Below are 11547 nucleotides of genomic sequence, written 5' to 3'. Positions count from 1 at the left end.
TTTATGAAATATATTGTCAAAGATATAAACAGTGGTCCTTTACCCTTTGTGGCTGTGACCTCTTACAAAGCAGTGTCAGAGTAGTTGGAGCCCCTTGTCAGACTTCTACAGTATGAGTGCACTCACTCAACTTGAAATTTTTTTGGAAACAGCTTGCATTCAAAACTTTTACTTTAGTAAAATACAGCAACATAAAAGTTTTAAGTACACCAGACACAAAATAAATGTGTCACATGACCTTTGTCTGAGGAATTTTATGTCAGTTTAACATAACTTTTTCTGTTGCTTGAGCCTCTAATTCTGTCATATGAGTATAAAAACACTGAGTACACATTTTGCGACATTTTTTTTTTTTTTAAATTTCATTGAATTATAAAAAGATATTGTGGTGAGCTTACGTTTGTTCCCAGATAGCACACATACATCTGTCCGACGTCGGCCCGATGTATCAAGTTTGGATCGTTAAGACGTAGCAGGGAGAGCGTTTGCTCATTGCCAAGACGTTGCTGAGACGTCGGCCTTTAATCGAAAATGACCACCACGCGATGTTCAAACGATCAATAAAAGAAGCTGCGCTCAGTGGACGCTCCTTCATTAATATTCATATGCTTTGTTAACTACGACCTTTATTCATTTAGGTCGGACCTTTCAAACTACAAATATTTCACTATTCAATGCGAGAAATCAGTGCTAACATTCAAAAATAGCTGACTGTTACCCTATTTTGTGTGTAAGTGTGCACAATGAAGAGACAAAAGTCAATTTGACAAACTTTATTTTCAAATTTCCACAAACAATATCTGATGACCAGTCCGCTTCTCCTGGCAGCCTGCAAGAGACAGAAAAGACGATGAGCACGTAACTTCAAAAAACAAATCCCAACTTCACCACTGTATTTTTTTTTTTTAGCATTTCAGCTAAAAAAAAACAAACAGTCGTTTCAAAACTGCGCTATTACCTGTAGCCACCGGGTCAGTTTGCTTTGCAGAGGAGGAGACCTCGACTGATAAATTGCCCATAAAATCACATTAACAACATACCGAAGGCATCCTTAAACTTCACTATTTCACCTCCGCGCTCCTCTCCGCTGGTCTCACCGACACTTGAGCACCCGTTCTGGGATACACAGTGTCGGCCCGCCCCACCTTACCTCCGCGCTCCTCTCCCAGACACTTGAGCACACGTCCAGGGCCCCGGAGGTCAGGCCGGGGGGGCGCGGGACCACGGGTGGCAGCTCCGGGCACTTCCACTTTAACCCAAAAAGGAGTGCTCACGATAACCAGATGAGCAGATAATGTCAGCTAGGGAAAATAAAATGAAAACACCACAGTTGTAGACTGTTAGCTAACATGAGCTAAACCGCTAAACTAGCTATCAGCTAACGAAAGATAACGTTAGCTGGTGGGGACATGTGCTATATATACACCCAGTCGTGCCTCGCCACTCACCAGGAACCTCTTTTAATGGTCACAGAAGAAACAACATAGCTATTTTCTGTCAGTTTATTCCAATTAGCTTACCTGAAACCAACTGTGATGAGATGCTGTGTCCTGCGAGCTCAGTTCCAAACAAACACCGCGGAGATGAAATTCCGCCTCTGTGGCGCCTTCCGTATGTGGGCAGACATTCTACGGCACTGGGCCGACCCAAAGCTGACGTAACAGAGACGTTTGATGAGCTGGGACAAAAGAGTATTAAATTTAAAGATTGACACTTGTCAGACGTTATAAATTCAGGGCCGATGTGTCGTCCTCAGGCCGACGTCGGCCAGATGTATGTGTGCTATCTGGGTTGATTGCTAGAAAAAGGCAAGAAGATGAATTCCGAACCAGGATGTGCTCTTTATTTCACCTCAGCACAACTTAATATTAGACACTCTAATATCCACACAGGCGGGAGGTCACTGACTCTGTATAAGACTTTACTCTCTTACCACAACACTGTAACCTATTAGAATCATTTTGAAATACATAAACATTAATCACTGAGTCTTGGGTAACATGAGTAATCTGTTTTCTTCAACTTATGGCCTGAAACACATTGTCTCACAGCATGCTGGGAAACTCCACCCATTTAGCCCCAACACATCTCATCAGAATCAGAATCAGAATCAGAAATACTTTATTGATCCCCGAGGGGAAATTATTTATGTTACAGGTGCTCCTTGCAAGAGAGGAAAGATACGTGAAAATATAAGAAATTTAAACAATAGTATTTACAAATATATAGTTAAATAAACAGGAATTATTAACAAACATAAACGTAAATAAATATATATATATACATATATATATTGTAAACTGAACAAGATTATTTACACAAACAGAATATATACAGTCAGGGTGAATGGGGTTATTGCACCCTGACTGTATATATTCTCATGTATATTAAGTGTACAATAATAGTGTTGTTTATTGGCCTTGAACTAAGTAGGTGAAAACGGCTTCATAGATTTTAGTCAAATAACTCAAAACTTAACTTAACCTTGACTTAACATAAAAAAATTATGTCAAGCTCACAGGGGAGGAAGTTTTGTGTTAAGTGAACATAAAGTTTTTATGTCATTTTGACAATTGGGGGCATTTGTAAAGAATTAACATTGAAACATTGTGTCATGGATGGCTCGGGGTTAGCAGTTGCACCAATGACACATTTCCCCTTTAAATATCAGATGGTTTAATTGAAATAAGCATTAGGGCACCCTCAAATTTATTTATTTTTTTAAATTTTATATACTTTATTCATTCATTAAATTTTTTCACTGTTGTCGATTACACACAGGTACGAACACACACAGGTCCGAACACATGCACAAACAGGACCTATACATGCACTAAGTGGAGGGATGTCAGAGTGGGGCTGCCCATGTCAGGCACTCCGAGCAGTTGGGGGGTTTGGTGCCTTGCTCAAGGGCACCTTGGCAGTGCCCAGGACGTGCACCTCTCCAGGTACCAGTCCACACTCCATATTTTGGTCCGGACAGGGACTTGAGCAGGCGACCCTTCAGTTCCCAACCCAAGTCCCTATGGACTGAGCTACTGCCGCCCCCAATATCCATTAAAGATAAAGAATAAATATATACAAATCTGGAATTGTATGGAATTTATAACAATAAAAGAATAACTGCTACATCAGTATCAGCAAGTGAGTATTACAAAAACATCCTCTACTTTGATTGCTGGGATAAAACTTAATCACAATAATCTTGGTCTAATAGTGGTGGTGGTCTAATGTTTGTCAGAGCATCTGTCAGACTCTCCTGGAGCCCTAGGCAGTCAGAGAGGGTAGTAATAGACCATGAAGTCAATAACGGACTCCCTGGAGTCCTCCCTGCAGAGTTTGTAATGCATTTATGGATGATGTGGAGTGTTTACTCCCTGACTACAGCAGCCCTCAGGCACATTGCTGGAGCGTAAGCCAAGCTGACGGACACGCAGTCGCTCTCCACACGGACTGTAGGACTGTGGAGGAAGAGGCAGAGGAGGAAGAGGACAAAACAAGAAGAAAAAAGATGTCAATGACCATGAAGAAAGGAATAAGTGCTAAGGCTGAGTCCAGAAAATGTGCAGCACGTTTCTGGAGGCTCTTTCCTCACCTTTTGCTGTCTCTGTCTCTGGTTGCATACGCTGCGCTGGGTGCGCTCATGTTCGAGCATATTGAAGGGAAGAATGCACTGACTACAAACCAGGAATACCATGAGTTCCTGGGTCAGATTGTCAGCACCATCCAAAACCTCACCAGTAAGTGGCCACAAATATCTGTTTTGGTGGTCTGCCAACTGATATTACCGTGCAACTCAACTTTTAAAACTAATTCATAACAATACTTCTGGACTTTTTACATTCGCCGATTAAATCTGTTTGTTAAATTTTCTTTCCAATGCTGATAAATGAATTTGGACCCTGCCATGCTCAAATCCTTGTCACAGAATGTTAACCAATTAATCATATTCAAATATTAGTATTAAATATCTAAATATTTCGTCTTCATGTTCAGATAACGCCTCCACACACCAACACATGGTGCAGCAAGTGGAGACTAAGATGCATGCCTTCAAGTCCATATGGTTCCAGAGACCTGACAGATGGGATTTTTTTGGCTCCATGTTCTTCTGTTGCACTGTCTTTACAACAGTTGGTAAGTCAGAAGGATCACCATAGCCACTGTAAGTTGCCTCAAATTTGTAGATGTACATTGGGGATGTAACAGTTCACAAAATTCACAGTTCTGTTCATTCACAGTCGGTACATTTTCAATACAGCAAAAAAATGCCAGAGATGCCAGAGAAATTTTCTTGATTTTTAATTTTTTTGATTTTTTAATTTTACACTATTCTTTTTTATTTTACTTTGAACAAAGGTGGAGCTTTATCTAAGTGCCTCCTTATTTATGTCAATAGAGCGCAAAGTATCAGTGTCATTTATTTCTCCCACTATGTGTCAGCGGTGAGTTTGCTACGCCCCACAAGTTTTATGAGCTCTTTCAGTCAACATAACACATGAATAAACATCTCTGTTAAACGGTTGCTGCCAGCTTTACCATGTGTTTATTGGGTTTTGTCAAGTAATTGTGGAGTTGGTTATGGAGGGTTCGGAAGCATACAGACTATATTAACTGGTAGTGAATTAATAAACTGAGTCAGTTTAACAACAGCATGCACTAATTTGATTGATTAATTTTAATGTGAAACATAGAAATATACACAGGGTTCCTCTGCTTCGTATAGCCTCTGGTACAATGAGGAACTGTTTTTTTGTTTGTTTGTTTGTTTGTTTGTTTGTTTGTTTGTTTGTTTTCATTTCTGAATACATTGTGCTCATTTTTACACAGTTGCATGTAGTTTGTACCTATTGGAGGGCTGCATAGCTCTGAGCAAACGGGGAAAAATAGACCAGCTGCAAAAAAAAATTGTTCTTTACACCGCATTCCGTGGTGGCGTCACGTAATGGGTTAAAATTACGTGCCGGTACCACGGAAACAATGCCAATGTAAAGTCAATTAGGATCCTTTGTCGTGGTTTACACACGAATTCCCTGGTTCAAAAACGTCACGTCATTGTTGTTTTCCTCAATGATATCTTTATTATTTCTACACACAAAAACACGAAAGTGTCCTTGATAACTCAACAATATGATCGGGTAATGTTAAGGCCATAAAATAAAATAAATGTATTTTGCCAGCTTTTGATAGCATAGGGCAGAGTATTGTGCTTTGGGCGTATGTGGCGGGGTTGACTACTGTTTTGTATTGTCTGCCGTCTGTGGGCTTCATTCCATTTCAGATTGCCGCCGGTCTGCCGCAACCCGAATCCAAACGCCACTATCTCTGTTAAGAAAAGTGTGTGTGTGTGTGTGTGTGTGTGTGTGTGTGTGTGTGTGTGTGTGTGTGTGCATTGCATTCAACTTCAACTGTTATGTAATTTAATTATTTATGCACATTGTTGCTCTTGTCACGTCATAGATTTCATACACTTCATTTCTTTCTCCATATTTCCTTTGTACAGTCAATATTTCATTTCACATTATACCATTTCCTGACTATTAGGCTCTGTAAATAGATTTTAAAATTTCAATATTATTTTAATATAATTTTTGCTTATTTCATTATTGTTATTATTGGTTTACTTTTTTCTATTTTTATTCTTCTGTCTTGCGTGTTTTGGGGAGCAAACACCAAGACACAATCTTTGTATGCTTACATTGGCTAATAAAACAGATTCTGATTGAATGTATGTCATGCTGACATAAAATCCCAAAACCAAGAATCATAAAGATACAAAAAATCTCCAGGGTTGTTTAAATAGTAACCTATGCGTGAATGAGAACGGGTGAGTCTTATCAGCCCTAACCGTAACCCAGGCCCTTTAGACCTTCCTCCAAGCCTGTAGTAATGTTCTAGATTGTCAGTAGTATTGATTTCTCTGAGGATGACTCATTTTAGTTCTATTTGAAGTAAAAAAGAAAAAACAATCAAAACAAAGGCCTGGCATGGCTTGTGTCAAAAAAATGAAAAAAATCTAAACTTTGTCTTAGAGCTAAACCAAATACATCATTGGAAAGGTCTCCTGGAGAGTAACATTATATCAGTATGAAGATTCTACATGGCTCCTGCTTTAAAATACTGACCTTTGAACCTTGACCTCGGTGCATGTTTGAAGGCTTGTAACTCAGCAAGGAAAGGGGGTACAGACATGGGACCAACTGTTATAGAGAGCTCTTGACCTCAACTATCATGTGAGTGTAGTCAACAACTGGGGGTGCTGTCAGATATGGGTAAAATATGGTTAAAATTAATTTTCACCGATTTAAAAATTAGATATTTAAAATCTGATTACACAAATGTGTTTACCATCTCCTTAAAGTCCACAGTGTACTCTCAATTCAGTATTTAGCCTACAACTTCCAAATCTAGGAAAAACACTATTTTTTTTTAAAAACAATTCCCTAGGACCGCGCCATGCAGCGTGATACATATCAGCAACACAGTTGTAGTTCTTCTGATTTGCAAAGTAGGGTTCTAAATAGGGTCGTAAAAAGATATATCTACTGAATATATCAAATATCTAGTAAAGCCAAACTAGTAATTGCACTGCACCTTGATGAACTATGTTAAGTAAGTAAAAAAAGTAAGGATGTTGTTTGATTTCAGATATTTTAGCTAGTACTCTAGAAATGGCATTTTTGGTATGGTAGTTCTTCTGGCTTGTAGAGTTGTAAAATAGGGTCGTAAAAAGGTATATCTAATAAACATATCAAATATCTAGTACAGCCAAACTAGTAATTACACTGTATCTAGATGAGCTATGTTAAGAAAAAGTAAAAATATTACTAAGAAAAAGTAAGGATGTTGTTTAATTTCAGATATTTTATCTAGTACTCTCAAAATGGCATTTTTGGGATGGTAGTTTTTCCGGTTGTAGAGTTGTCAAATAGGGTCGTAAAAAGTAAATCTACTGAATATATCAAATATCTAGTACAGCCAAACTATTATGTTATTATCATTATTATTATTATTATTATTATTATTGAGGGGAAATTATAAAAGAGGAATATATTTGCCATTTTAATAACGTAAGGGGAACAATTTATCCTCTAATAACTATAATGGAACTACCTCATTACATCAAAATGTCATTTATATCACACACAATTCAATGTTTTTAGAGGACAAACAATCATAACTAATGCACTATAATAAATTCAGTCAAATGACGATAAAAATAGTGATAAAATAAAGTTTTCTAAACTAGAAAAAAACATTAACCACCGCCCATTGTGTGACGTTGTTGAATCTTTGTCATGGTGTGTCCACCACAACAAAGGATCCTAATTGACTTTACACTGGCATTGTTTCCGTGGTACCGGTAGCGACACCGGCACGTAATTTTAATCCATTACGTGCCGCCACCACGGAATGCGGTGTTAAGAGGTCGTGGTCGTTTCATGTATTTCTGTGAGATCGGGTAGTCTTTCTTACGCACACTAACATAAACATAATAGACACAGTGGTCTACAGCACTATACCAGACATATTCCAACACAAAGTCTGTCTACAACAGCGCAGGCAGTGACACAGACAGGTTCCAAGATGCAGTAAACATGGTGTCAAACATCACACTAATCTAACATTCCGACGAACTACTTCATGACCAAAATGCAAGTTCTTAAAGACAAATTATTTTTTGACTCACCAATGTTGTCCCTGTTCTGTCTGCTGATTTAGTGTAGTAGGCCTACATTTATTTGATTTGATTTCTTTATTTAAGTGTCATGCTTCAAAGAAGCCCAGCCCTTATGGGCTTATAAGACACTTTATCTCAAAAACAGAAACAATGATCAAACATACAATTTGGAAACAACCAAGATACAAAACAGATGTATAATAATACAGATGTACAATAGTACAACGTAAACACAACAGTCCTCATGATTAGGACAGTGAACCCTATTCTAATCCATTGATATGTCTCACTTAAAGAGCAAGTATTGCCTTCTATTCCAGGCTTTGAAAATTAAATTAGCAGTCTTAAAAACCTCAGACTTAAATAACCACTCCAACTTCTGACCATCATTCGCCAAAAATAAATCAGTTTTTTGTTTTTGCATTTCATCAAACAAGAGAACCCTTAAGTCCTCATACTGTGAACAATAAAACATGAAGTGAAATTCATTTTCAACCTCTTTTAGATCACAGACATTACATATCCTATTGTCTTCAGGTACCGCAGTGAATCACCCCACTTCAATGGCAAGGGGTAGGATACCAGCTCTCAGCTGAGCACACATGTGTGCATTTAACAACCCTCCACAGAACAAATAATCTAAACAGTAAACGAACTCTGCACATATGATGGTCCCTTTTTGAAACTTCTTGGTGGCAAACCTGCCAACCATTTAGTCCTCAGCAATATTTACGTTTAGGAGCAAACAACCCTTATGATGTCATAGAAATGTTATCATGGTTATTTCAGCTTGGCTAAATGGAAAACCTGCAGTATTACCTGGAAGAGAGGGTCTAGTGACAGACATTAAAAAATCAAACCAAAGGAACGCACATCTCACTGTGGGAGGGCAGGTGCTGAGTCGATAGTCGTAGATGAAAGAAGGGTGAATGACTCGCAACACTCTTTGCAGAAAAAAAATATAATTTATTGCACCGTGACATGCGTTTCGAGCTGTGTGCTCTTCGTCACACAAACAAATACTGTGAGAGGCCATCTTAAATATAGCTGATCACATGTTGCAATTACAGTCACATGACAAGCAGCTGCAGTGATTACATGACACAGATCTGATGTATTGATTACCTTAAATGAAACGAGCAATACATCCAGACACACACAAAGGTGTCCACAGGTCAGAGAGTCTGGAGTCAAGTCTGAAGTCACCTGAGTCATGAATAAACATATATAAGTGTAAAACATGTCATAACACCCATCCGAAAGCGAGCACAGTACATGATATATCCACACATCTGAGATGTGATTCAAAACATGGGCTCAAGCCAAAAATACAATATACAATAATAATCATAACAGTATACAAATATATATAAAGATCCAAATAGAGGGCATGCTCTAAAGATAACATAGCCCAAGCCATGTATCGGGCCAGAGAAGCCGTCATAAACGGTGGGTGTCATCTCAAGGTGCCTCTATAAAAAGGTGCATAAATCAAAATACCGGTAGCTACCAGAAGTCCAATCCACCAGGAAGTAACTCGTAGGAGCAAGTGGGGAGGGGATTTTTGAATGGGGACAGAGTCAAAGGAAGGAGCGAATGTCCATATCTTCATTTAAGCCCCTGGGAGAAACAGTGTCCAAAGTGTACATCCAAAAGAGTTCACGTTGCAAGAGGAGATTGTTTATGTTGCCACCCCTCCGTGGGAGCTGTACCTGTTCAATGCCTGTGTATCTCAGGGAGGCAACATTATGTTTCATGAGGTTGAAGTGTTTAGCAACAGGGCTTCTCTGATCCTGTGTTCTTATGTTGCTTCTATGTTCTGCAGTTCTATTCTTGAGGGGTTGTGAGGTTTTCCCAAAAATAAGCTAGTCCACAGGGGCATTTGAGTAGATATATCACATTGTTAGTTTTGCATGAGATGATGCCTTTAATGGAATAAGATTTTCCTGTATGGAGAATGTGTGTGTTTTGCAGGTGAAATTGCACTGTGTGCAGTTACCACATTTGTAATTGCCAGGTTCGGGTGTTCCCAGGAATGTGGAAGGAGTGGGCGGGGGGTCAGGGGGACAGTCTGCTCTCACCAGCATGTTTCTGATGTTAGAGGGTCTTCTAAAGACGATTCTTGGAGGCTGATTGAATTGTCCATGGAGTGCAGGGTCCGTGACCAAGATGTGCCAATGTTTTTTTATGGCTTCCGACATGTCCCTGGAGAGAGGAGAATAAGGTATGGCACAAATAATGTTATTATTAGTACCTTTGGTTCTGGTGCGGTTCAAAAGTTCTGACTGTGTGGAATCCGAAAACTTCTGTGATGCGTGTGGGATCCATTCTTCCTTGTAACCCCTTAGTCTGAATCTGTGTTCTAAGTCAGTGTCGGAGCTGCATAAGCGACGTATGCGGCTGAACTGTGAAACCGGAAGACCTTTTTTCAAAGAAGTTGGATGGTATGAGTGTCCATTAAGTAATGAATTTGTATCCGTAGGTTTTCTGTATAGTGTAGTGCTTAGCTGGCCATTGTTGTTGAGTACTAATACATCCAGAAAGTTCATTTTAAGTCTGTCCGAGCTCATGGTGAATTTCAAATGAGTGTGCTGTATATTCATGAAGTGATGAAATTCTTTAAGTGACTCTTCTGTGGAGTTCCATATAAACCAGATATCATCAATGTACCTCTTGTAAGCAGAGATGTGTGGCAGGAAAGGGTTCACCGCCGGATTCAGTATGACCTCCTGCTCCAACAGTCCAACAAACAGAGAGGCAAAGCTGGGGGACATTTTGGAGCCCATGCTGACTCCAGACACCTGTAAATAAAAATCATTTCCAAACATGAAGTAGTTGTTTGTCAACACAGTCTCCATGAGTTCAAGTAGACAGACTAGACTAGGTGTATTGAAATTATCAGAGTCCTGCTGGTGGAGAAAGTGTTCAGCTGCTCTTAAGCCTTCTTGTTTGGGTACACTTGTGTAGAGTGACTCAATGTCCATAGTAACCATAAAATTATTGTCTTGTGTAGGTTGTGCTTGCAGAGTTTTAATGAAATCAATGGAGTCTTTGGTGTATGAGGGCAGTGATGTGACACAGGGCTGTAGAAAATAGTCGACAAAAGCAGAAACTTTTTCTGTTAGAGAGCCGATTGCAGCAACTATGGGACGGCCAGGAGGGGTCACACCGTATGCCTTGTGGATTTTGGGCAGGGTGTAGAAGACAGGGGTGACAGGAGAGTTCACAATCATGAAATCATACTCTTTTCTGGTGATTTCTTCTCTCTAGAGGAGGTCTTGAAGACAGGAGTGTACCCTGGTTTTGATTTCGGCTACAGGGTTTTTATCCAGTTTGCGGCAGAAGGCAGTATCATTAAGTTGTCTCCTGATTTCCTGTTCATATGCCCCTTTGTCAAGAATGACAAGAGCCCCGCCTTTATCTGCACTCTCTCTACTAGTATGCAGTATGTATCTATAGATGAGTTCCTGTGTTTAGGGGGGATGAATGTGGAATTACCTCTGAAAGGAGTGAATGATCTGGTAGAGGTGGTCGGTGGGGGTTCTGGATTGTCTGTAATCTCAATTGTCATGGCTCCATCCACAGCATGATCTTGGGATTGAACAAAGTCTGAGTTAGAGTGATCTTTAAAGAACTCCTTAAAGCGTAATCTGCGAAAGAATTTTTGCAGATCTATAAATACACTGAAGTCTTTAGCATGCGTGGTGGGACAAAAAGAAAGTCCTTCACTTAATGCTGAGAGACAATCGTTAGATATGGGCTTACTTGACAGGTTTAAGATGTTTACATCCTGTTCCTGCTGCGGGTGTAGTAAGGCTCCCCTCTGGTGGTGCTTCCTCTGCCCCCTCCTTGTCTTCTTCCATTTG

General features: G+C 39.6%; 1 protein-coding gene and 1 long non-coding RNA gene across 3 annotated transcripts in view; one reads left to right on the top strand and one right to left on the bottom strand.

Annotated features, from left to right (window-relative positions):
- Window positions 1-762: 762 nt before the first annotated feature.
- LOC126406533 (uncharacterized) lies at window positions 763-1931 on the bottom strand. The gene is made up of 2 exons (XR_007571710.1): window positions 1521-1931; window positions 763-1301 (listed from the first exon to the last, which is right to left on the bottom strand). It is a non-coding gene; the product is annotated as an uncharacterized LOC126406533 (long non-coding RNA).
- Window positions 1932-3346: 1415 nt separating this feature from the next.
- The window catches only part of kcnk18 (potassium channel, subfamily K, member 18), a 110544-nt gene continuing 102343 nt past the window's right edge, over window positions 3347-11547 (top strand). For both annotated transcript variants that reach the window (XM_050070841.1, XM_050070842.1), the window contains exons 1-2: window positions 3347-3740; window positions 3997-4137. In XM_050070841.1, coding sequence (XP_049926798.1) covers window positions 3353-3740; window positions 3997-4137 — 529 coding nt within the window. In that variant the 5' untranslated portion in view covers window positions 3347-3352. The remainder of the gene's footprint in view (window positions 3741-3996; window positions 4138-11547) is intronic.

The sequence above is a fragment of the Epinephelus moara genome, chromosome 19 (assembly GCF_006386435.1).
Source record: "Epinephelus moara isolate mb chromosome 19, YSFRI_EMoa_1.0, whole genome shotgun sequence".
In the NCBI taxonomy this organism is placed as follows: Eukaryota; Metazoa; Chordata; class Actinopteri; order Perciformes; family Serranidae; genus Epinephelus; species Epinephelus moara.
This window is presented reverse-complemented; position numbering and strand designations above follow the sequence as displayed.